Source organism: Centropristis striata, chromosome 6, assembly GCF_030273125.1.
Source record: "Centropristis striata isolate RG_2023a ecotype Rhode Island chromosome 6, C.striata_1.0, whole genome shotgun sequence".
In the NCBI taxonomy this organism is placed as follows: Eukaryota; Metazoa; Chordata; class Actinopteri; order Perciformes; family Serranidae; genus Centropristis; species Centropristis striata.
This window is the reverse complement of record NC_081522.1, coordinates 8,741,265-8,768,036: the sequence shown is the minus strand read 5'-3', so window position 1 is coordinate 8,768,036 and position 26,772 is coordinate 8,741,265. Positions and strand designations below refer to the sequence as shown.

General features: G+C 44.4%; 1 protein-coding gene across 3 annotated transcripts; it reads right to left on the bottom strand.

The window, feature by feature from the left end:
- Positions 1-738: 738 nt before the first annotated feature.
- On the bottom strand, positions 739-25,525 carry LOC131973223 (filamin-C-like). 3 transcript variants are annotated; one of them, XM_059335157.1, is made up of 47 exons: positions 24,732-25,525; positions 22,201-22,449; positions 20,594-20,691; positions 19,322-19,472; positions 19,099-19,217; positions 18,924-19,001; positions 18,669-18,831; positions 18,278-18,478; positions 17,998-18,114; positions 17,228-17,365; positions 16,932-17,058; positions 16,706-16,842; positions 16,421-16,614; positions 16,210-16,323; positions 15,961-16,104; positions 15,677-15,800; positions 15,235-15,395; positions 15,028-15,118; positions 14,198-14,367; positions 13,992-14,109; positions 13,641-13,903; positions 12,922-13,519; positions 12,143-12,316; positions 11,143-11,305; positions 10,203-10,531; positions 9,991-10,114; positions 9,646-9,802; positions 9,376-9,565; positions 9,243-9,266; positions 8,890-9,131; positions 7,936-8,035; positions 7,678-7,818; positions 7,050-7,178; positions 6,766-6,939; positions 6,473-6,637; positions 6,133-6,336; positions 5,895-6,047; positions 5,681-5,803; positions 5,330-5,578; positions 4,968-5,237; positions 4,728-4,865; positions 4,456-4,571; positions 3,535-3,667; positions 3,269-3,445; positions 2,917-3,135; positions 2,275-2,502; positions 739-1,449 (listed from the first exon to the last, which is right to left on the bottom strand). In XM_059335157.1, exons 1-47 carry the CDS (start codon positions 25,105-25,107, stop codon positions 1,262-1,264), a joined length of 8,241 nt encoding a protein of 2,746 aa, XP_059191140.1. In that variant the 5' UTR covers positions 25,108-25,525; the 3' UTR covers positions 739-1,261. The 3 variants fall into 3 exon arrangements, with proteins under 3 accessions (XP_059191140.1, XP_059191142.1, XP_059191141.1); XM_059335159.1 differs by lacking the exon at positions 17,998-18,114 and having other exon boundaries at positions 8,890-9,127; positions 9,236-9,266; XM_059335158.1 differs by lacking the exon at positions 17,998-18,114.
- Positions 25,526-26,772: the final 1,247 nt, after the last annotated feature.

Here is a 26,772-nt window from a genome sequence, read left to right as displayed (position 1 = left end):
ATGGGACCGAGGCTCGTAGACCACGCAGAGGACATACAGAACACATGCACAGGCCATAGAGGAGACACAAATGATGACACACACATATGCACGGGAACAAGCAAAAGGCTGAAACTCCCTTGTTTCTGGTTGATTTGAGCCTCAGCAGGATCTCCCCTCCACCCCACGAGGATGCCACAACAGAAACCACTTGTGTTCCATCTCTGATCCAACAGGATTAATTACACAAACAATGGAAGCTGATGCCTCTGGTTTCTATGCTCCACGGGCTCCCTTGTGTTAAGGATGGAGTAGTTAATCTTCACTGGGAACAATGGAGATTTTGTGTATTTGGTTGAGATAGAGGAGAGCTTGACTATGCTGCCATCTTGTGATTGCATCTGGACAAGTACAGGATGTAAATGAGAGAACTGGAAGAACATCCTGGATGTCTTCATCAGAGCAAATCTCATCAGTCATGTTGAATCTATGTCAAAGGTGAATAAAAGGTTATACAGGATCCCCAGATGTGGAAAAAGAAATTAAAAACCTTGAAATCTGTCTAATAGAAAACTGGCTGGATACTCAGCCGGTAGACTGTGATCAAGAGAAAAAATCTTGACAGCTGCTCAGATGGAAGAACCAGCAGTGGTCAGAAAATTGCTGCATGATGAAACTGAAAATCTAAAGAGTAAGAAATGCCTGCTGCTGAACTGCCAGCACTGTGAGACTTTAAATAAATTCAATCAATTTTGTCTGGAAAGTTAGCAATTAAATCTTTATTAGGTCTGCAAAGACTTACCAAAAATAGGTTAATATAACAAAAAAAGTAATTATTTCTTAAACCATACAAAACCATATTGCACCACACTGTAATACTGTTGATTACTCCAACATATCTGCACATTCAAATATGATGCCATTCCTTTACAACACAACAGAACAGAAAGAGGAAATTTTATGGACCGAGCCAAACATCACTCAAAGACTCATAAACCACACTGTTTGCCTTTGCATCACTATGAATGTGAATGCATATTTGTAAATGTAATTTCTGGAATTAATGCAAAAAATTTGGCACAATAGATATTCTGTCATCAATAAAACTGTAAGCAAATGTCCTTGCGGGTTTTAGTGCATGTTGAGTATATTGTAATCCGTTGAAGAGCGAAGAGCAGCGCCGGAAAAGAAGAACCAGGGAGTTTGATTGATGCGTGCACATGATGAGGAAGGAGTGCTGGGTCAGTGGAGGGGAAGGGACTCAGCAATGATGCAGTTTTTTTTAGGGTACAACCACCTTGTAAGGGCTCCCGGGGATGTTGTCGTCGCCCCATTTGACAATGACGGTGTAGCTGCCCTTGTCCTTGACGGTGTAGGTGACGTTATAGAGCTTGTTGCCCATGTGTTTGACATACACCTCCTCACAAGGAGCATGAGGTCCATGCACGCCGACCATCAGCATGTTGGTACCTTCAAGGAGAAGTGAGAGGTGGAATTAATGATCGTGGTGCGCACAAGCTGCACAGGTGTATGTGGTTGTGTTGGCTTGGAGGAAGTGATTAAATATAATGTTAGAGGGGTCGTTCGTATTGACAAACCCATAGAGAATTTTAACCTGATTCTGCAGTTCACTTGAGCTCCACCTCAGCATCTCTTTGTTTTGGTTTTAATTTTTTTCTTTACCATCACTCTTTAACCTCGTTTTCTGCTTTAGCAAACAGCTGTTTTCAGGAAAGAAGCTCTGACAAAATGTACAGGGGGCGACTGCATTGGCTGCAAAAAAGTCCCATTGTATAGAAATCTATGAGAAAATTACCCTACTCACTCGATTTATTACCTCAAACTTTTTCCAAATAAGTTTATGGTCTAAATCACTTGTGTGAAGTTCTCTTCAATACAGCATGGTGTGCATTTGATAAATTATGTTCCAATTTAGAGTAAAACAGACGATAAAACAGGAATGCTGTGGAGCGTGACTAGCTCCTGTTTTACAAGTCGCTACCATAGTGCAATGTGTGTTTCCTTCTGAGAACTTTGACCCTTTCACAGTGTGTTTTCAGTCCAAATAAAAGCTAACTTTGTTTGGCTGGATTCTGCTGGCAGCTGTTTGCTTGCACATTCACCATAAAACTTTATATGGTGATAATATGTCTGTGTTGTGTTTATAACTTGCTCCTCTGCCCAAAATTGGCCAAGCTTTAGTCTGCAGAAACTATGTGTGTTTGACTTGAGCTTTTACTGTATGAATATAAGATATGTCTGAGTCTTCTGTTTTTATCCGGGTGATCAGCTTACCTGCTTTGCTGCAGTCAACTGTAAAATTGTTTTTCTGTCCGACCACAGCCTTGGACAGCCCTGTTCCACGACAAACCACCTTGCTGGCATCTGATGCCAGTTTTGATGAGGTGGTGGAAGAGGAGGAGCTGGAGCTGTAGGCACCGCCCACCTTGGAGGTCTTGGTGACTGTTTCAACCAAGACAGAGGAGGTCTCATGGAGGCTGTGTCCCCCTGACAGACGAGCTCCTGCAGCAGAGGGAGAGATGGAGAGAGAGGTTATCTAAGTCATCGTGGCTCAGTCCAGACGTTACATAATACACTAAGTATTGACAAAGATATAAGGAAAGCAAAGATGCTGCTGCTTGTGGGGAAAGTTTCTCTCCACGGTGCAAGGAAGTGGACTAATGGCTGGGCTCAACTAGGAAAATAATTCATACCGCTTTCGAATAAAGTGAACTTCGAGGAATTTAAAAAAAATAGTTCATATGCACCTAGCAGTGACAGGAATGTATGAGAGGTTTTACATAAGAGCAGTATGAACAAAGATGACATAACATTGTCCTGACTTCCACGCTTTATCAGGGGAACATTTGTTTCATAATTGACACACTTGTCATGTGAGATCCACAGATCAGATGGGAGAGTGACTGTCGAGCAGACCTGTGATTTTAGCTTTGAAAGGGCTGCCCACGATGTGCTGCGGCCCTCCGTATTTAATGGTGATGAGATAGTTGCCCGGTGCCATGGGTGTGTAGGTGATCTTGTAGCCTTCAGGACACTCCCGGCAGTCCATCTTTACCTTGGATGGCCCGTCGATGTTGACCGATAGAGTGGCAGAGCCTGCGTTACAGGTGTTGACCACAAACTCTGAGGGTGAACCTGGAGGAAAGAAGAAAAGGATGTAAAGACAGCTCCATTGATTCAAATTAAAAATATAAATAAAATCACAAGAAACCATGTTGAATTATCAGCAAATGTGATACATATTTATAATGATAGGGGTCATATCTACCTGTGGTTCCTCCCTGCAGTCCAGCACCATGTGCAGTCACCATGCCTGGGTCTCCAACCAGCCCCGGGTCTCCCACTCGCACATTAAAGGGGCTTCCAGGAATGTGGCATCCGTTGAACTTGACATCTATGGCGTGCACTCCGTTCTCCCGGGGAATGAAGCGGATTGCACTTTTGTCTGAACACAAAACAAAACAAAATTAGATCTATGAGTCCTAAATGATTTTAAAAAATAACTTTGTACTACTAAGTGAGGTGGATGCGTACCGCTGTCAAGCTCAGTGACATAGCATTCCTCAGAGGAACCGGCGGGTGTGTGGACTTTGGCGTCGACCACACCCCGAGCCCCGTTGCGCTGCACCATGAAGGATGCCTCTTGGTTTACTTTCAAGTCCTTCTCCTGCAACAGACAGGGAAGAATATGATCAGAATATATGCGCATGTGTGTGTTTGCACCCGCACCTCGAGGGACACAAAGTGTGTGACTCATCACGCCTGGACAAGAATAGATTGAGCGGTTGGGTGTGAGAGGCAGAAAAGGTCAGAGTTTACAGCGAGGCGTTTAGTGTTTTTGCCCTACAGGCGGACGAGCAGTCCTATCAGACATGAGAGGTAGTGTGACATTTTAAACGTTGGTCTGATATTGCACTTCACCTGGCTTCTAGTGGTGGGAAAGCACTCTGAAGTGGCATTTCAGGCGACTAAAAATACATGTTTTTAGCATTGTTGCAGATTGTAATGGAAAGCAAATAAAACAAGCATCTGTGAAGTGGGGAGAGAGAAATATGGTGAGCTGTCACAGATATCTTTAAAGGAGTCTTTATCTTCTGCTCACTGTTTTTTTTTTTTTCCTTTTGTCCTCTCAGACAGAAACACAATCACAGACTCGCTTACTGTCCACACATAGCACAGCTTGTGTTGCCCCACATTAGCAAGGGACAGTTAATCCAGCCCTTCATCACTGGCCAGCATCACAGTATTATAGTCGCGGATACTGCTCCAACGCTGGCATTCAATTACACTTCAAGGGCAAAGTGCTGTTAGACAGAAATATCTGCAGCCACTCAAACATTATGTTGCATGCAATCTGTTATTCAACCCTGATATTTTGTGTGTATGTGTTTGTTTTGTGCAAAAAAATTAATGTGTTTGTCAACTCTCTGCTTGTGTATGTGTGTGTGATCTTACCTGAAGGCTTGTGACAGTGAGCCTGCGGGCTTCGTCTGACAGTGTAGCAATCGGAACGATGAATGGGCTGTCAGGGATGTGCTCGTTGTTGAACTTGATTGACACCTCGTAGTCACCTGGGGAAGCAGACAGGTTATTTTCTTTTACCATCAAATGAACTGGGGGAGTATGGAAGAATTACTGAAAAGTTGAGCAGTTTAGAGACCAAAAAACACTCAGAGAAAACATTTAAATGAGGAAACTTCTACAGTGGTGGGCGGCAAAAGTTTTACCTGGTTCTTTGACTATGTAGGAGACGCCGCAGGAACCATCTTTTCTGTCCTCAAAGGAGATCTCAGCCTTGCTGGGGCCCTCCACAGCAATGGACAGACCACCAGCACCTGCCTCCCTGGTCCAGATACTAAATTCAGCTGGAGAGGGTGGAACAAAGGTTCATCTTAAGTATCAACATTTCATTAAATATTTAAAATCATGTCTTGAATAGGATGTTTCTTTCCTCTGAGTGAACTTACAAGGTGCTGCAGCCACTCCTCTCTCCAGGCCGGGTCCTCCAGCGCGGACCTTGTGTGGCCCTCCCTCACCCATGGGCCCCACAGTAAACTGGAAGGGGCTACCAGGGACGTGTTGGCCACTGTACTTGACGTTAACAGTGTGGGGTCCCATTTCTTGGGGGATGAAGCGCACGCTGTATGTGCTGCTCCCTCCATCCACGATGTCGGCATCCACTGTTTTCCCACTGGGGCTGGTCACCTGAGCCGTCATGGCCTGAGAGCCACTCTCAACTGGATGAAGCAGAGCAGCACAAAGGTTGTTTAAGTGTTTAGTTTAAGACAAAGCAAAGATATGTTAATGTTTGGGTTAAATTTGGACTCACCCTCAGGTCTGGCAGTGATGCCGGCGAAGCTGCTGAGGCTCTCTCTGCCCAGAAAGTCTCCAAAAACATCTCTGAAGGGACTTCCTCCTCCTCCCATCTGGGTGCTCTCCTCCACTCGAACCTCCCTCTTGGTCTCTCCACCGCGGGTTTTGCTGATCTCTGTGCGCTCAGTGCGGGTGTAGGTGTGGCTGCTGCGGGTGAATGTCCTGGTCAGCCTCTCCTGAGCTGAAACCATCTGGAACCAGTTTCCTACAGCGAGAGGAAAGCAGTGGGAATACAAATGTGAGTGCATTTCTTTTAAGATGGCTGACCGCTGCCCTCTATCCACTTCTGACTTGCTCCTGTACTCACCTGGGATCTTGAGGTTCAGGCCACAGGTGCTGCCCACTGAGGCAATAGAAGACGCCTGTCTCTTTCTAGTAATACTCTCCTTTATCCTTCCTTCTCCGGTCACCTTTACTGTGAAAGGACTTCCTGCAGGGCATAAACATATGAAGTTCAAATAAACAGATTTCTTTTTTATTTTACACATATTTTGTACTGGTTTGAAGAAAAAGCTTCAAACCTGGGATGTGTTTTTCAGCAAACTTGATGTTAACGGTGTAATTTCCAGGTTCTGTTGGACAGTAAGTGACTCTGCACGTCCCATCCTCCACATCTTCACAGTTGATATCCACTTTGCTCGGACCTTCGATAGACAATGCTAGACCTCCATAACCTAAAGAAAGCAGAAAAGTAGAGAGCTTTTTAAAAAGTATGTGTCACCATTCTATTTTTCCAACCAAAACATCTCTAAATCTTACCTGCGTTCCTTGTATCCACAACGAATTCAGCCATTTCCAAAGTGCGTGCCTCCACCAGGCCTTTACCGTAAGCCTTCACTCTGCTGGCCTCGCCAATCTCTGACTGGCCAACCATGATTTTAAAGGGGCTGTTGGCCACGTGCACGCCATTCTTCCTTACACTCACTTCATGCTCGCCAACCTCCTTAGGGGTGAAAGAAATACCTGCACACCACCCAAAAAAAAGGCAAAGAGAGGAAAATAAATCAAGACAAAGAAGTAAAAAAAATAAAAGAGCATTTGTCTTATCTCTGTTCTTCTCTTCGTGTTATTTTGTGTTTCTGGCGGGTGAATATCTCACCGAGGTGTCTGTTGGGCAGTCTCTTGAGCAGGCAGGGCTCCTCGTTGCCTGATGGTGCTCTGATACTGGCAGTCAGAGAGCTCAGATCAGTCTCTGCGATCTTTAGGGACACGTCTGCTGCTGTGCCGACATTCAGCTGTGATGTCCTGGTTATGGCATCATCCCCTTGAGATAAAAAAAGGTGGTTTAGATGTTTGTCAAGCCCTAGAACCTGATTTATTCTGGAGACGTCCACTATAAATATACATCAGCGGTATTAAAAAAAAAGCCAGAGAAATGATTTATTTCCTCACCAGTGATCTTAGCAGTAAAGGGACTGCCAGGAATGTGCTTGTTGTCAAACTTTACAATGATGTTGTAGTCTCCAGGAGCTGTGGGCAAGTAGGACACGGTGCAGGTGCCATCTTTATTGTCCTTACAGGTGATCTCGGCCTTCGAGGGACCCTCCACTGCCAGTGACAGACCACCTGAGAGGGAGAATAAAACAGCCACTCTTACTTTTCTGCAATATAGTGGATATATGACCACAAATCCACTGTGAAATAAGAAATATCCCTGGGAAAGTAAGGTATAGTACCTTCTCCTGCATTCTTGGTGACCACAGTGAAAGTGGCAGCCTTGTTGACCATGCCGTAACTCAGACCAGGACCATAAGCAGTCACCACTCCACTGTTCACAGCATCCACAAAGAACTGCAGAGGGCTTCCTATAATAGATATAATCATGGGTAAACAGTGATGAGACTCAGATATGTGAATAGTATTGTATTTTGCTTAGAAAAAAGAAAAATCTTAAATAAAATAGGGTTATTTTTAAAGTTGACAAGCACTTCCTATTAAAGCCCAACAGATTTATCGGTTTGACATTATCTGCTGATATGCTTTCCAATAAGTGCAGATATGAAAACCATTTTAACAGAACATTATAATTCTATATTAAAATGTCAGCAACTGACTGATACTGAACACAAAGTACTGATGTTTATTTAGCTATTTATTTTTGTTGAATTTATTCTTTATTTCTTTTTTTTTTTTTGTAAAATATTATTTAATCAAGGTATTTGTTCTGAGTCTTTTTTAATTCCAAATATTCACTCAGGCAACATGTAATCAGTGAATTTTTCACCTCAAAAATCAGTGTTACTATCAGTGTCAAAAATCTGCCAGGCTGTACTCCCCATCCTTCCAGTGTGATGTGTTTCTGACCTGGAATGTGGTTGCCGTCATATTTGATGTCCATCTCATGCAGACCTCTCTCTGTGGGCTGGTACTTGATTGTGATGGTGCCATCCTTATTGTCAGTGATATGCGGGCGGGAAGTTTTGCCCGAAGGCATCCGCACCTCACCTAGAACAGGTGGTTTGACATTGGTTTGGTGAAATGTCATTGACCAAAAAAAAAAGATGTGTGTGTGTGTGTGTGTGTGTGTGTGTGTTCTTTCTGTTTGACTGGTGTTTATCTTACCTGTGATTTCTCCTTGCTGTGGCGTGAAGGGGACAAGGAAGTTAACGGGACGGAAGAGTGGATCGACGGTGTCACGAGGAGCAACTGGCTCATTTTGGGCCTGTCAATACACAGAGAAGAGAAACATTTGGTTTCATAAAACTAAATGTCAGAACAAGAGGGCATCTAGACACAACTGTTTAAAGGGACAGTTCACCACAAAAGCGGATAACATATTTTTCCTCCTTTTTATCAATCTAGATTGTTTTGGTGTGAGTTGCAGAGTGTTGGAGATATCAGTGAAAGAGATATCTACCTCCTCTAGAATATAATAAAACTAGATAACACTTGGTTTGTGGTGTTCAAAACACCAACAAAAATACATTTGAAAAAATCAACAGCAATGTCTCTGTCCGTAAATCATGACCCGATTTCTCAAGATAATCCAACTATTTTCTAGGAAGCGTTCATCTACTCCTGGAATAGAGAATAGCTGGTGGAGATTAGTTTATAGCCAACCAATACTGCAAACCTACCTCACACCACTGAGTGAGCTAAAGTTACAGCTCAGCCAAGGAGGACGCCATACATCTTGTGCTGCCACACGCACAAGACATTGCTGTGAAGCATTTTGAGCACCAAATTAATCTAGACCCATAAATCAAACTACTTTTGAATGTATTTTTCTTTTTCTTTTTTAAATATGCACTATGGTTTGACTATGAATGTTTAATGACACATTACTATGAATATTTGTAAAAGAAAAAAAAACAAAAAACTTGAATCATGTTCTTTTTGTATATTGATTTAAATTGTACAGTATAATGTGACCCGAGTGCAGATAGAGGTCAAGGATAATGAATGAATGAATTAATGTATAATGTGTTCTCTGCAATAGTTTGTATGTTGTAAATGTGTGTCAATAATGATTAATCGCACAACAGCTAGAAGGGAAAATGTTCCTTTTTCACTCACCACCACATGGAAGGGGCTCTTAGGGATGTTCTGTCCCCCAAAGCGGATGGTAATAACATATTTCCCAGGTTCAGGGGCTGTGTAGTAAATGTCAAAGGTCCCATCACGATTTTCCACCACATCCATGTCCAGCTCCATCCCTTGTGGGGTCTGCACCTTGCAGGTCACCTTGCCTTTCCCAGCAGCCTTGGCATCCACTGTGATAACTGTATCCTCTGAGGTCTGCAGCTTCTGGAGGCTTGCTGTTAAGGACAGGGAGGGAATAAGAATTAAAGGTGAGAAGAGCTGCATAAATGCATGAAGATTTCCAAGCAATGTGTGGCAAATATAAAAACAAAGCCTCTGCTACTCACACACGCCATGTCCTCCAATAGACACTGGAAAGAAAAAAATGCAGATTTTGAATATAAATATATATGCAACAACTGTAATATATTGTTTTTATTCATTAGAATGTTATGAATCCATCTACAACTGTTTGCGAACCTGTGACGCGACATTTGCTGGCATCCCCTGTGGGCAGGGACTGGATTCGGTATGGGGAATAAGGGATCTCATCTCCTCCATATTTAATAGTGATGGTGTAGGGGCCTGTAGAGTCAGGGACATAGGAGACAGTGTAGGTGCCGTCCCTGTTGTCCTGGATGGTTGCATTCTTTGGCTTGCCCTCTGGGTCCTGTCAATAGACAATATTAAGTTATTTGAAACGGTGACTTATGGTTAAAAAGACACTGTGCGAAAGGTAGCTGAACCCACCAGAATCTGCACAGTCAGCAGTCCCTCTCCAGCATCACGAGCATCGATGGTGAACTCAACTGGCAGGCTTGCAGACACACCTTTTGTGTCTAGACCAGGGCCACTGGCGCGTACCTTGCTGGCGTCATGCCCAGGCTGAGACATTACCTTGAATGGACTGTGGAGGAAAGAGAGAATATCAAGTGTAATTACTGAGCCCAGTGCTACAAAAGAAAGAAATGGGAACAGAAAATTTGCTGAATTACACTTTTCTTTTTTAAATCCAGCCAGCCAGAGCGGAACTTTAATTAAGACATATCTGCACATACTGCCTGGCTTGGTGGAGTTTTTTTCTTAATACTGTACCTGTGTGGGACTTCCTGCTCTGCATATTTAACAGCTACAGTGTAAGGGCCATCCTGGGCAGGGGTGTAGTGAACTGTGTGAGTACCATCGCCATTGTTCTTCACACCAACCGGCTCCACAGTACCTAGAAATAAGACATTTTGGAATCATATGCCGCCAACTTGCTGGTATTTGTCAGCTTTGAGCTTTCAAGTCAAACAGCATGTCCTCACCTGTTGGACCATAGAGTTTGACATCCAGAGGGGCCTGTCCAGCCTGGGTGCAGTCTGCTGTGAAAGTCTGAGGAACATGGGCTCTCACTCCACTGCCCAGACCTGGACCGGAGCACTTCACCTTGCTGGGGTCCACAGGGTCCTTCACTGGTACGCGGAAGGGACTGCCGGGGATGGGCTGACCGCCGTAGTTGATGTTGACGTCATAGTCTCCAGGAGTGAAGGGGATGTACTCCACACTGCAGCTGCCATCTTTATTGTCCTTGCAGGATATTTTTGCCTCTGAGGCTCCCTCAATGGTCAGGCCCAGGCCTCCTGTACCAGCACCCCTGAGAGAGAAGCCAACACTTTATTTTATTAACTTTGTCAAGGAGGTTTTGTTTGTAGTGCGGTGTGTCAGCAGGATTATGGAAAAAGTACTGGCTCAAGTATCATGAAACTTGGTGGAGGGGTGTAGCATGGGCCAAGGAAGAACTTGTTTAATTTGGGAGCAGATCTGAATCAGGGGCAGATACTTTGAGAGGGCATTTGTGCTCCATTCATGTGCGGAATAACTGGGAAAATTAGTTCCCAATCATATTTCATAGCTCTCCTGACCTGTTTCCTTAGTGGAAACAGCTTTTAGTGTGTTGTTTAAACACAATAGGGCATTTTTCTTGTTGCATTGGAATAATCTGAAAAATTAGTTTTCCAATCATATTTCATGTTTCACAAGATCTGTTTCCTTTTCTGGCTATCAATGTATTGTGTGAGGAATACAATACAAATACAGTGAAATAAAAATAACATATGACCTCCCAATTCAGGAAATGGGACAGCCAAGGATCATGTGAAATCACCATTGGCCTTGGCAGAGGTCTGCTCTCTCTGAGTGCCACTGTAGTTGCATGTTTCAGTCATATTCCCACTAATGCCCCCTTTAAATGTCGGCCAACAGTACCTGGTCTCAACAGTGAAGCAGTTGGGCTTGTTGGTAATCCCTCCCTCCAGACCTGGACCAAAGGCACGGACTCGGGTTGGATCACATCCCTCCACCACAGACACTCTGAAGGGACTCTTGGGCACTGGCGCTTCATCATACTGCACCTCAATCAGATGCATTCCTGCAAACAAACAGATACATCAGTTCAGTGGCTGATGCCATACCTCTCTGCCTGAATGTTCTCAAAGCAAGCAAATATTTTCGGTTATTGCCGCTTGCTTTTAATTATGAGCCAGACAAATTCCCTTTTAGGGAGATAAACATCTGTTTATTTATAAAAGACACCATCTAGAGCGCAGACGCGCTGGTGAACGTACAAGGCATTACATCTGTTCCCTATTCATTATTCTGTTACAACATTTTTCTGACAGAGCCCTCTCAGTAGGCCTATATGCCAGATTCCCAGCAGCACTGCTATGATATTAGAGCATGTCTGGTGGTGGAGAAGTGCTCTGTGATCTCTTTGCTTTGTGTTATAGGTCTCTATTAATATCCCCTGTCATTCCTCTGCCGTATAGCTGTGTGCAGGCAGCCTTCAGCACACATACCTGCCTGGTTAAGAGCTTCTGTTCCCGAGCACACTATTTATAAAACAGAGCCTGTCTGCCTCTCTGCCTCCCTGCTCTCTGCCCCTCACATCATTGCTTCACTGAATCATTCTGTATTTATACCCCTCTCTTTCTCGTTCTTTCTTTTCCCACTCTCCTGCTTTATTCCCAAATGGCGCCCCACACAAGCACCTGTTAGTGATTTCTCCGTCTGTCTGTGTGCTCTCTTTGAGTCAGCCTGCCTCTGTTAAATCCTCTATCTATCTGCAGCAGGTTGGGTTTGTTAATGGTACAAATTTGACATAGATATTGCTTCAATCACTGTCGTTCTGTGCCTCTTCACTGCATGATCCCTTAAATACACAAATGAGCACTGTAAAATTAAATAAGGTTTTATTTTTCTCTCCTACCATCCTCGAATGCTGTGTACTCCACTCTGTAGGTGCCATCTCCCTTGTCAGTGATGTAGGTTTCTGTAGAGGTGCCGGAGGGGCTGATAATGTGAACCTTCACATGATTTCCTCCAACCTTGTTGAGGGCGCGAGCATCAACAATGAAGTGGGTTGTCACCTCTCTGAGGACCCCTAGAAACAGAGAAAGCCCTTCAGGTGATTTGTTGAAGATGAGAAACAAAACCCAGTTAACTCAGTCATTTTAAGACTTGACATTATAAATCCTTATACTTTTTCTGTTTTTGAACTAAGCAAAATAGTACTTTCTCAGGCTGCAACTAACAAAACAATAGAGCCCAGGTTGACGTCTCTGTTTTAAAGTATGTAAAAATACTCTGATAAGATTCATATTTGGTTTGAACATAAAAAGTAAAACAAAAAACTCTGAGAAGGCGCTGGGGCTCCCTCTTTGTGAAATTCTGGGTCGGGACTCACAGCCCACAGCCGCTGCTGGTGCTAAGTTGACCGGTGAAAGAGTAGTGCAAGCCGGCTGTAGCTCGCGATCTGCAGATGGCAGATTCAATATTTTAAACTCAAATTGAGCTTGCCTGGTATTGTTTTGAATCTCATATTATAGGGAAGTACACAGAGATCTCCCCCTTTAGAGAATTGTGATAACACCTCTCTAGTGACAAACTCAGTATAGTCACAGTCAGATGTTTGAGGGGTTATAAACATAAGAAAAACACATTTTTGAGTGGAGGGGGACTTTAAGCTCAGTTTCTTGGTCTCCTTACCTCTGGGCTCCACTCCAGGCCCATACACATGCACCCCGCTGGTGTCCACAGAGGGCTCCACCTGCAGGACCTTGGGAAACTGGGGAATCATCTGGCCACCATACTTGATCGTGATGGTGTGTGCACCATGGAAGGGTGGGATGTATGTAACAGAGAAGGTCCCCTCTGCAGTTTTCTGGATGTGAACTTCAGCCTTGGCCCCAGTCTCTGACACAATCTCAATGGTGAGCTCAGCATCGCCTGCTCGGGTGCAGTCCACAGTGAAGGTTGCTGGTTCGCCCGCCTTGGCCTTCTCCAGGCCCGGCCCGCTAGCCGTCACCTTGCTGGGGTCCAAGGCTGGGCGCACTGCAGCTTTGAAGGGAGAGCCGGGGATGTGCTTTTCAGCAAACAAGATGTTGATGTCGTACTCCCCATGCTCAGTGGGCAGGTAGAACACTGAGCATGTGCCGTCACCATTGTCCTGACACTCAATCTTCGCCTCGCAGGGACCCTCCACAGTCAGGCCCAGCCCTCCTGCACCAGCTCCCTTTGTGTCAATAGTGAATGGAGCTGGTTTACCCACAATGCCTCCCTTCAGGCCTGGGCCAAAAGCTCGCACCTGTGATGTAAAAGTCAGGCTTGTTTTTGAGATGTGGTATACAAAACATTAAATATTTCTATGTTGTATTTCATGAAATATGAATAAAGTAGAACTACATGCAGTTTTCATGAACTTTTACCTTTGAAGGATCAGCAGGCATCACTGCTTCAACCCCAAAGGGGCTTCCCATCACCGGGTTGCCATCATAGCTGACATCAACCTTGTACTGCCCCTCCTCTGGGGGAATATACTTCACACTGTGAGTGCCTTTGGCTTTGTCTGATTCCAGTTTGCAAGGGATTGGTCGCCCAGAGGGTGAGGTCATCTTCACACCCACATTGCCCTGGCCACCAGCGCCCTTTGTGTTAACAGTGAACTCCTGGTCCTTTCCAACCTCCACTTCTGCAAGGAAGATTAGCATAAAACACTTAAACCTTTGCAATGAAATATTTTTACATGGTAAATGTAAAAGTGTAGTTAAGTAACTTACTGGTATCCAATCCCTCCACTTTCACCTTTCCAATATCCAAAGCTGGTGCGACTGTGATGTGGAAGGGGCTCTTGGGAATGGGATCTCCTCCATGAGTGACTGAAATCGTCATGTTACCCTGAAAGAATGAATATTGATTTATTTAATTGTGAAATATCTCTGTATTATGTTCTTATGTTAATGGGCCAAACTGAGGCCTACTGTACCTGTTGAAGAGCCGTGTACTTGACAGTGTAGGAGTAATCGTGGTTATCGATGATCTCAAAGTCACGAACCGCCTCTCCTGGGCCTGATGCTGTGAAATGCACCTCAGGCTTGGCCTTGCCAGCTCCCTTTGTGTAGATAGTGAAGTGGGTTGGAGTGCCCACCTCCACTCCTGAAACACGCACACAAATCACAACATTACTATGACAATAGTGTATTGAAGTTGGTGTTTTTCAAATGCAAACACTTGGCCTGTCCTCGACCAAAGAAGTTATTAGTCGACTAATGCCTCAAGTTGTTGACTCGGTAGTCAATTAATTGATTTAATCAACAGATCTGTAAATCTGACTCTCTAGAAGAAAAAGAATCAGACCAAAGCACCATGTTTAATCTTGTTTGTACCAGAGATATGCTCATAGGTTTCTTAGATACAAGTCATACAGCATGAAAAAACATTTTAAAAAAGACTATTTGGCGACAAAAATCTTGGTCAGCTAAGACCACAATTACCAATTAGTCGAATAATCGTCTAAAACCCTTTTTCCACCCAGTTAGCACTCGTTCTTGAAATGGTTCAAAAACTATTACATCCATTATTTTCCAACCTGCAGAATATGATATGAAATATGACATCTCCACTTTTGTTTGAACATCAGGTAAAGAAAAACAATTTTTTACTTTTACTTTTCAGGTTCCGAACCAATTTATGTTTTTGGTCTAAATGCGGAACAGTTCAAAATAAGGTGCTTAAACCAGAACTGAACCATTTCTGAAAATACCTATACATTTTTTTGTTGTTTGTTGTTTGGGTTTTGGTGTTAATGGATCTCACCTGTCTTGTTGAGTCCGGGGCCCTCTGCTCTCACTTTACCAGCATCGTGGGAAGGATCCACTTTGACTTTGAATGGACTGACGGGAATTTCCTGTCAAAGCCAATCATAAAATAATGATAAGATTATGGGATATTGAATAAAATTTTAAAAATCAATTTTTTTACATAACTCATTAGTCACTCGTGCACTGGAAACTGTATTCCTACCTGGTCAGCAAACAGCACCATGATGGTATATCGGCCGGCACCCGGGGGAGTGTACTTGACAGTGAAGGTGTCATTGTCATTCTTGATGATGTCAAAGTCGATGTCTGCCTCGGCAGGACCAACCACCCCTGGGGCACACTTGATTCCAATGCTGATGTCCCCTAATGGTGCATAGCAATGAGTGCAGTTCAAGAAGGTCATTCAAAAGTAGATGATCTGAATAAATAGAAGCTGTCGCTCCACTGCCAAGAGCTTCATTTTAAGTACATTTCAAATGACTTTCTTCAATTTTTTCAGCTAAATTGCACAGCTTTACTCATTCTGTTATTCTGTGCTTTGTATTTTTCAACATCCACTTAATGCAGCACTGATTTCATTAAGAGTCAACTAAACTCAGAAGTGTTTTTGTAACCACCCACAACATCTCCTGGTACATGCTCACCTTGACCGGCTTCACTGCAGTCAACTGTGAAGTATGTCGGCTCGTTAGCCTTGAGCCCCGTCTTCTCCACTCCAGGCCCATAGACCTTAACTCTGTCTGGATGACAACCCTCTCCAACCAGCACCTAATACATTCAAAGAGTACTTGAGGTGAAATCAGTTGCTTCAAGTACAACTGCTGCAGTCCTCTCACTTTTTCCATAATTGCTGAAGGACCATTATATTAAATTGAATTTTAAGTGCAGAAAGTGTGTTCACGTGTGTGAAAGTGACCATGTGTCATACCCTGAAAGGGCTGTTCGGCACGTTGACATCCCCCCATGTGATGATGATGGTGTGTTTAATGGACTTGACAGGGGTGTACACACAGAGAAACGTGCCGTCCCCCTTGTCAGTGATCTTGATGTTGATGGTGCAGCCTTCAGCGTCCTTAGTGGGTACAAAAGTATGTCAGCTCTGGTCTGTACATGCAATATAAATGATGTGTTCTTATAAATAAACAACAACGTTTTCACAAACTGCTGCTCTGCATACCTGTGCATAAATCTTGAGTTGACCCTTCCCAGCCATGCGGGCGTCGATGGTGAATTCAGTCGGTTTGTTCACAACGACGCCAGTTGGCTGCAGGCCTGGACCAAATGCTTTCACCTGCAACATTTTGTTGTTTTAATGTATCTTGCTTGAATAAAATTGGGTCATTATAGCAAATTGCTTTATGGTATATAATTCAGTGACTGGGAATTACCTTCTCAGGGAAGACATCATTGGCTGCAGGGAGGATGTGGGCCATGAAGGGGCTGTCCTTGATGTCCTCGTCATCACAAATGACATGGACGGCATAGTCACCGGCTTCAGTGGGCCAATAGCGCACATCACAGGAGCCATCACCCTTATCATCACACTCAATTTTAGCTTGCGATGGGCCTTCGATGGAGAAGCCTAAAAAACAAAAGTATAAAAACATTAACATTCAGAACACATTTTAAGAAATAAACTTTTCTTCTATAAGAGCACATATCACTTGACTCACCCAGAGTTCCAACTTCTGTGCCGATGGCTTCAACCACAAAGTCAGCAGATTTTCCCACCATGCCAGTCTTTAGACCAGGCCCCCAGGCCCTCACCTTCTGAAAACCTGCCTCCTCACCCACCTCCACTTCGAAGGGGCTACGGCACACAGAATTCCACAATTTTAGCAAGTGCAGATGTGAATGTGCATTGTTAATGAGTAGCTAAAGGCAGCAATAGAACCCTACCTGCGTGGGATGGGCTGGCCTCCCCAGGTGATGCTGACTGTGTATTTACCAGGCTTAAGGGGGTAATATTCACATTCATACACACCGTTTCCTGCATCTCGCACTTTCACTTGCTCCTCTGCTCCAGCTGAAAATAAATAATACAGTCAATATGGATTCTTATCAACAGACACTTCATGCATTTTGTTTATTATATCCCTGTGCGAATGCTACTCTTCAGACACCCAAACAAAGTGAATAATTCTAAAAATGTACGAGGAGGAGTGGTGCAGAGAGGAGAGAGCTGTCTGACTCACTTGGTCCTTTGACTGAGACGCTCAGCGATCCACTGCCAGCTCCCTTGGTGAAAACTTTGAAGTCTGCAACCTCCTTTACTCTCACGCCTTTAGGCTGAAGGCCTCTGCCTGTAGCTCTGCAGGCATTTGGGTTCACGGCTGAAAGGAACAACAACAAGTGTGAAAAAGGGAAATATTTAGCAAAGCAGACGGAGCTGAGAGTAGCCAGCAGTTTGACAGCAATGTTAGTAGCAAAGACATTCAAATATCCAATTCAATTGGGATTCCTTAAAGCTTGACAGAACCTGCAAATGAGAATGATGCTTTTTGCAGCACATACAACACAAAGTGCATAATGTTGAATGGAATATTGACACATTTGAGAGCATCGAGGGAGCGTCTGTCAACATTTCAGTCAGTCACACCGAAATGTTGACTGCAGGCTTAAACCGAATGCCGGCTGATGCAAATTTAGATGTGATAAAAACAAACATGTCAACAGCACAAGCAAAGATATTTAACAGAGAAGAACAAAGTAGACAGAAATGCAAAGTGGGACAATCTGTAAACTATTTGTACAACATTGCATCTCATCTCCCTCAGAACATAACAAAACCATCAAGCTACAGGACGAAAGAAAATGGAGCAGGCGACCAAGCACGGCATTGAGCCGCGGCACCCTAAATCTTAGAGAAAGCACAGAGGGGCATCGGCAGGGTGCAGCACAGGAAAGGTTTGGGGGGATCTGGCTGAGCAATGGGCACAGGCTCCTCCCAGCCAACCATACTAACTTGGGCGGCCAGCTTTTGGGGGGGTAGCCCCCTTCCCACCCTTCACTCCAGGAGGGGTGCGCACTGACTGAGGGACTATCTGCAGTGGAGCTCCTATGGGAGGAGCAACTGGTGGAGCTAGAAATGACAGATAGGCAGGGTTATGGTCTATATTGGGTGGCTGTTCCCAGGGAAAATAGAATGACTGTTGATTGTGATGGATAGACCACCCTGACACTAACAGCATAATAAGAAATTTGATTTGTCTGACAGTAATTTACAACCCAGACAGATGGCTCACCCTCTGCGATGTTGACAGTGTGCGGGCTCTTGGGGATCTCCTGGCCTGCAAACAGTATGTGGATGGTGTGAGGCCCTTCCATCATAGGACGATAGGTGCAACGGAAAACATTGTCTCCCTTATTCTCCAGGATGAGCTCCACTGTGTCCTTTTTGCCCTGAGGATCGACGATTACCACACTGACGTCGCCATTACCAGCACCTGAGTGTGACAGGAAAATGACCAATTATTGCAGGTCAGAGTAGATGCTGTAGTTTCAGTCTCTCTGAGAAAATCCTCATGAGTCTTTTGACTTTGGTTAAAAACAAACTTTAAAAGCCTTTCATCAGATCACATTCCTGTTGTCTGTGTGTGTACATGGCACTGTGTAATGTGAATTTCCCACACTCACCAGCTGTGTAGATGTCAAAGTAGGTGGGTTTGTTTGCCACATTGCCTGTAGCATCCAGGCCAGGTCCTCTGGCATGGACTTTGCTGGGGTCACCCATATCCTTTGCTACATTCACCGTGTAGGGGCTTTTGTCAATGTCTTGACCGGCAAACAGCACTTTCACCTGAAAAGAAAAAAGCAAAACAAAGTTTAAAGACACCTTTGAGTAAGGTAGTTTTCTGTGTTGTGTGGAGTGATGTGTGGACTTGGTCTTACCTTGTGAACGCCCTCGACTTTAGGGAGATAGGTGACAGTGTAGGTTCTGTTTTTGTCCTTGTTAGGTTTAACCTTAGCCTGGAAAATAACATGAAAATGTAAGAGAGGGTTAGACTATCCGGTTATAATCTCATTTGGCTTGCAGGCTGTTTGCTAAGATCTGGATATAACTTGCCTCCTCTTTGTGTCCCTCAGGATCCTCCACATAAACCAGGACCTCACCGCTGCCAGCCTCCAGAGTCTCCACAGTGAACACAGCTGGTTGCAGCACCTTGTTGCCATGAGGCTCAATACCTGTAATATAAATACAGAAACAAAGGGTGTGGTGATTCTTCTACTCTTCACATAAACTGGTGTGAACTTTTACAGTCGTCCATGGCTACTTATTGGCTACCCACCAGGCCCGTAGGCTTTGGCCTTGTTTGGGAAAAGCTGTTTGGGCTTGAGAGGGGCTCCGGGCTTCAGCTTTGCCTTGGGGAACTGAGACAGGTAGGTCATCACTGAGTGCTCATCTACATCTGGGTCCACGATCTCCTCAGGGGCAATAACCTAAAGCACGGGAAGACAACAAGCAAAAGAGAGGTTAAAAATGTGTTTGAATAACTGGGTGGGTTTTAATTGAAAATTATAGCCACAAAACGGATAAAGTTCAGTTTTAAGAAGGGTATGGTTGAGTCTTTATACGGCCTTCTCTTTATTAAGCATAGCGCAATGGGATTTATTAAGGATTAAATTTATATTATTTATTTATTCACCCCACCTCTGACTTCTTTCTCCCTCCCAGCACTTGTTTGCCTGTCTATCACACTGTGGCACAAAGCCATTCTCCACGCTGGTTATATTTAACCCCAGGACAGCAGGGTTAAGGATTGTTGCCCTCAATAAGCCAGCCAGGGGGGATTTATCCTGAGCCAGACCTTTCCCACATCTCCTTAACAACGCCAGCACACTGTACTCCAGCCCCCGAGCCTGCAGAACCATGACATACACCCCCTGGCTATCTCACCAATGCTAAGCCTCATGGAGAACAGCTAACCCCGTGCCTTGGACAAACATGTAAACAACCTGCATAGTGCACATTACAATACGGAGACTCAGAGTCTTACAAACGGGACTGGAAATATTGCACTCTGGCTCTGTTCACATTGTTATTCTGATGAGCGCAGGCATATTTACACCTCTGTTTCAGTGGCTGGCTCAGAAGGTGTTCAGAAATCTCCCACCTCCACAAAATCACAAATCTACTAAATAAAACTCCTACAAACGCACTTACTGAGAGCTACAATAAAGTAAATGGAAATATTAGAAGTGAGGTGGGTAATAAATATTTCATGAGACCCTCCAGCACGATCTCCCTGGAAAAACACTGGGCTCAATATTATATACTGTACTGCCTTTTTCAGTTCAGTCTTTCCTCACAGGTGTACGTACATGCGGTGCGGCATGTTTGTAAAAGCGGCTTGGTGCTTGCCTTTAATTGCTTGGAAATTATGGTGCTCGCTGAATATCTATCCGCTGAGTATAAACTGTGTTGCCAATCAAAAGTAGAGAAGACATCTGCTTCTCTTTTATTGTCCTGTGAGAACAACTCCACCCAGCAGACACCCAGCTGAGCTAAAGCAAACTAAAAAAACACTTTGCGACTTACATCTATCAATAACATTTCTTACCTGAGGCACACCCAACCAGTCGTCAGCCTGTTGCATGGCTTCTCTGGCATTCTGCACAGGCTTGTTTGGGTCCCACTCTGCCCAGTCAGGACACAAACCTAACAGAAAGCAAACAGGATGATTAGACATTTCTGCACAGACAAATGCAGTCACTGCTGTCTCTATAATAAGGCCACTTGGGCTGTCACTACTATCTGTCTAACACCTCCAACTACAACATCGCATGACCTTACCCACACAGCTCTGCTCCTGTGAAAACCACTATGTGTGACAATAAAGGTCCCCTCGACTGTTGAAACGTTCGAGACGCTCTGGTACTTTCACTGTGGCTAAAGCTAGCCTCCTCCCTGCTGCTAATGCCTAAATTGGATTAGTGTTGGTGATGGCTACTCACTCAAAAGGCCCATACAGGCACATCGCAGAATACTATTATCCAATTAATGTAGACACGGACCCACATTATTAACAGGGTTGAGTTTATATGCATCTGCAAGGGAGCAGAGCGCAGAAAAATACTTGTCAGTTGGGAGGCAGCAGGGTGGGCCTTCCATAATGTTACGGTGGGAAATCAGTGCTCTTCAAAGTGAGTCAGCTCTGGAGTAAACCCATAGCCATATATTTGATAATGCAACATCACAGCAATACCAAAGGAGGAGGTTGTATGCTCTAGTTGTATAAGAAAATACTGGATATATTAGCAGAAATTGGCACTTAGGTATAATTTCTTCCTTGTCGGGCCAGTTAACTTTTATTTGTCCATTGATACCTGAATTAAAAGCAGCAAAAACAGAGCGAGTTTCGTCAGTTACCCTGCTGTTTGGTATTAGCTGATGAAACAACAGAACCTTGTATGGTCAGTGCTGCAGCACAGTGTTTGAAAGATGCATCTCCGCAGATCAATGGCTCATATAAACACAGTTAAACACACTGCTCTGCACTCCTCTTCCACCTTTTTCTCTGTGAAGCACAGCGAGAAAGAGGACTCTCTAATGTTCGGTGCTGGAAGTAGAAGCCTGAACTGGCAGTGACTCAAACTGTGGCCTCGTGGTCCTTGGATCTGTGGCTTAGGCACCTCCCTGTGACAGATAACTCTGCATTTTGATGCGGAGCCAAGCATCCCCCTTGACAGAAGAGGAGGAATGGTGCCCAAATTTGGGGGTGTTGTGTAGCAGCAAGGCTATAAACACTAAAGCCTGAGCTTGGGCCTTGGGGCTCGAAACAGTAAGAGTGAAAGCTTCAGTCATTGTGGGACAGCTGGCAGGGACGTCCCGCAGCCATCAGCAACCCCTCTTCAACCCACTGACACTACCTGCTCTCCAGAGACAGATTACACTGTCTGACATCTGATTCTCGTGTGTGTGTTGCACAATGTGCGAGAACGTACACAGCCCCCATTTCTAAATGAGGAGCAAAGGAGACAGAATCTTCTGAGAAGGTGATACTGTTACACGTACACTGACTGACACATGCCTGACCTCAACCTCCATAGCAACCAAGGAAAACCTCGACATACAACAAGCCTTTTAGCAGGCACAGCACGTCTTCTGACTCAGCACTTACTCCGCCCCGGCCTAGAGACTCAGCTAAAGCCAGTGCACATGTCTTACCAGGCGCACAGTTGTCGACCAGAGCTCCCAGGGCTTTGCCGTCCTGCCAGTCACGGTTGAAGTTGCGGATGGGCAGCTGGGGCACCTTGTTCTGTATCCAGCCCAACAGGCGCTGTTTGGGGGTCATCTTCTTTGTCTCCTCGTCATCCTCGTCGTCCCACATGGGCATGGAGATAGAGTAGTGGAGGATGAGAGTCCAGATAAGACCCAGGATCAGCTTTAGATTCCCATCAACAATGGCTTTGCTATCTGCATTTGGACAGAAGAGACAAAAGTTTTCATGAGGATTTATAACTTCCAAAAAAGTTCACATACACTATTTGTTGGTACACTTGTATTTTCGTTGGTAATTGTTTATGGGCTCTTCTGGGATGATTTGTGCACTCTACTAGTAAATTAGTTTATATTCTCTATATTGCAATCACTGATTAAGGCACCCCAAAGCTAAACCATATGACCTAAGATCTATACATAAGTGTATTATATCAAAACAGTATTCCTTGCTGTTCTGCAGAGTTGACCAGAAATATAAACAATGATGATTGACTGCTGAGGAGACAAGAATCTAATGCTCCTCGCTGCTTCCCCCCGAGCCCCTTTCTCTCAGACAGCTGTCTGGCTGAGGACCCCTGACAATCTGTCATCCAGTCACAATGGCACTCTGAAGACAGTGACAGCTGAGGATATGTGGAAGTGGATCCCTCTCTGCATAAACACCACTTGGATTTCAATTACGTCCAAAACTTGTATCGCTGGAGTGTGATAAATCAAAACGGTGGCGAGATTAGATTCATTGACAGCAGCCACGCAGCTCATTTCCAGAAGTTCTCTGAGGAAAAGTTTGTCAAATAAGCCATTTCAAATCCTCCTTAATTTAGAAATCTAGCCATTTAAGTCAAAGAACCTCTGAGGAGCGCTTGATTTGAATGTTTTATCGACTAATCTTGTTTGATACACTCCACTTAATTCAGTTAGGCTTTAATAACGAAGGGAATTTGATGCCAGTTGTTTATCACAGGACTGTTTTATTGAGACTATTTATCTTTTCACAGATGAGTGCCTCCTATCAGAGGGTAATGTTTGATGTGTCACCGTTTGACTGGTGCAGGCAGGTGGCCCGGCGTGGCACAGTGTAGTTTTGATCCTGCCGTGTCCGGATTTAAGGGCAACTGTGTGCTCAAAGAGACATCCATCAAATGGTGTCTAGTTACACACTGTGACACATGTGCAACTAAGCCTGTGGGGATTTTTTTAGTGTCTCTGGGTCACTGTAATGAGACTGAGACATTATCTTAAGCGGGCTGCATCGACCCACTAAAGCTGCATGGAGGAAGACGGTGCCAGGAAGTAAAATACCAGGACTTCTATTATCACGCCCTGTTTCTGTCAAAACAGTCTGACCTGCTGTGTGTCTTCCCAGCTGGGACTCAGTGCCAGATACACACCAACAATTTAAGTCCAAAACACACTATCCTGGACACACAAACTCTGCAGGTTTTGAGGTTATATCTGTTATAGCGACCTTTGCCCCCCTGTGATCACCAGGTCCTCTGAGATTTGAGCACACACACACTCAGGGGCACACACTGGCCTTCACTGTCCGCCGGCCAAAGCCTCAGCCATGCCGGGAATTTCACTCAACTGTGTGGCAGGATCATTAGTCACCAAAACAGAAAAATACTCTGTCAAAGTTTTAATAACTTTCCTCCTGTATGAATTGTGGCTTTGCCTACAGGTGTATAATTAAACCATAACTCATCATCTTACAACACCTGTGCTTTTTTCATACTGGGCCACTAGTTTCTCCTCAGTTGTTAAATATTTCTAAGAGGTGGCATTCTGGTGAAGTAAAAGTCCTCTTCTGTGGATGTGACACATATCCACAACAATTTCTTGTAACTTCAGCGATCTGTACCACTGTCTGATCTCTAAATCCCTCCTGAGTTAATCCTCACCTCACAGGAGTTGCTGATGGCTCGGGGCTGTCAGCGAGGAGCCCCAGTGAGTCGTTCTGACCCCTGACCTGACGGAGATGAGTGTGTGTTTGTGTATAGAAGGGTGTGTGTGACTGCTGTCCACATGTATAAATCCTGTCATTCTCATTAGCACAGGCCTAGTGAATTTCCAGCCCATATTGTGCCACATTGCTGCAGCTTAAGCATACTATTAAGCCACGAGTGCTTGGCCCTGACACAAGTTAATGACCTCAGTGGCACCTCTGAAGTAACTTTCCAATAAGCTGCTGACCCCAGTGCATCTTTCCAGAGGCCTGTGAAAGGCATGTCACACTGCTGGCTAGCACCTGGGCTTCTGAGCTACAGAATATGTACGTGTCTGTGAAGATATGATGGATTTAAAAATATCAGAAGATGTGAAATGGTTCTTCTTTTACATATCAAAGCTGCATCTTATTAGGCTCATACTGTCACACTCATCTCCTAAAGTTTCCCTCTTTATGACTTGTTCCTATCTAATAATAGCCCGGTTACTTTTTTATATATGTGCATTTTACATTGTTTCCATTGACTCACCGATTGAGACCAGTTTAATATGCTCCCTGTCCAGGAACTCTAGTGCCACAGACACATTCTCCAGTTTCATCTGACGGAAGTTGGGTCTGGTGTGGTGCTTTCTGTACATTTTCTTCTGGCTCAAAACTTCCAGCAGCGAAATCAGCTTCAGCCCGTCAGTAAAATCCCTCTGCAGGTCGGTGACGGTCTTGTTGACGCACTTGAGGTGCTCGTTGCACCACCTGGTGAAGGTGTTCTGCTGGATCTTCTTCCATGGCGCGTCCTCGGCCAGGTCCTTCTCCGTGGCTGGCATCTCGTCGTCCTCCTCTTCCCCAAAGTCGGTGGCCTGGTAGTACTGTGGAGGCAGCTGGTCCTCGCCGTAGTTATTGCTCATCATGGTGGCTTTTTCCGTGTCCACTTTTATACCTCGGTGACACTTATGTGTTGAATTGTGCGCTCGGCAGCGCAGAAAACTTTAGCAGGTCGTTGGCAAGCGCGCTCTCGCGGAGGAAAGTTCAAACTTGAGGGAGTTTGAAAAGCAGCCTGGAGATTTTTCGGATGCACTTGCGAAGAAACCACTTATGTCAGGACAGTGATGGATTAAAATATCCGATTTACAATGTGCAAGCAGCTGGTCGTCCGCTTTTTTTTAATTGGCACCCTCTTGACAAGTCGTTCCTCTTTACTATGGCCCCGAGAAGAATGTCCCTTTTTGAAAAATGGAGATTCGTTGCAGGTGAGCTGGAGCAGCACTGTTAGAGTTGTCTCTGTTAAACTTGACTGTTGCGAGAGGAAAGAGTTGGGTATATAAAGGACCCCGGGCCACGTCACTCAGCCTCTGTGATCATAGTCTATTTGCTAATCCATAAGGATAACAGGAGTCGGGGTCGCTCTACGAGGAGGATGGGCCAGTGATTGGTCAGACCCCAGGAAGCGCAACAGTTGCGGCATGCTCCTTATTTTTAGTCGCTCCTATTTGGGCGGCTGGGGGCTGGGGCTTCATGATTGTTGCGAATGTGTGTCATGCTCAGGATCCAAGTGGCTGAACAATTGTGCTAAAAAAAGAAAGTGAGAGGTGAAGTGAGACCCCCTGTCCCAGTAAGTTGTCTTTAACTGTCAAAAAAGGTTGATTTTTCACAGTAAATTCTATCACAGAGGCCTTGGAGATAAGCATTTTAAATCATGAGGTCACCCTGGTGAAGATGAAGCAAGTGCATTACGTGTGTTTCACTGCCATCTGTCACCCCTGGGTGAAATGCATGTCTGTGTAGGCAAACAAAGGTCAACACAAGCTCAGGGAAGGTCATGGAAAGATGCTTGATATGAGAGAAAATCAGTTTATTCGTAATTTTAATAAACAAAATCGTCATAATTTAATTTATTCTAGAAAATGCATTCAGTTGTGTCATCTACAACAACTGAGTTATTGCCTTTCAACTCACTAAATTCAGAATTTATAGCCCAATTAAATGTCTATCCAAACCACATAAGAGTCTTTTTTTTCACTGAACAAGAGACAAAGTGACTTCTGAAATTGACTGAAAGCAAATTAGTGTCATCTCCAACTTTGTCAACATGACAGCATTCATTGATTGGAGCTGAGGCTTTGAACAGAAATACACTGAGACAGCTGACACATGCACATAGTGAAATTGATCGTTTATATATACAAAACGAGTCATTTCCAATAAACAGTGTGTTTGCTGCAGGTTCAGGAGGCTGTCGTGGTGTTGTGACTCAGCAGTCAGTGACATGGCGGTGACACCAGATGCCAGCACGATCCCTGATGAAGTAGTGGGAGGTAGGAATAACTGTGACACATGCAGGAGGCATTCACAGGATACTCAGTCTGGACACAGCCAGGGGTCCCCGTGTTGATCTCCCACCGTGTAATGAGATACTCTAGAAATAAGGAATTAAACCTTGATACCAGTATTTATAAATCATGTTGGGGTTTTTTATGGAGTTGTAAGACAGAACTGACAGTAATTCAATAATACAATTTATTATCTCTCTATAAAATGTATTGTTCAAACATTGTCATATTGACAGATCATGGATC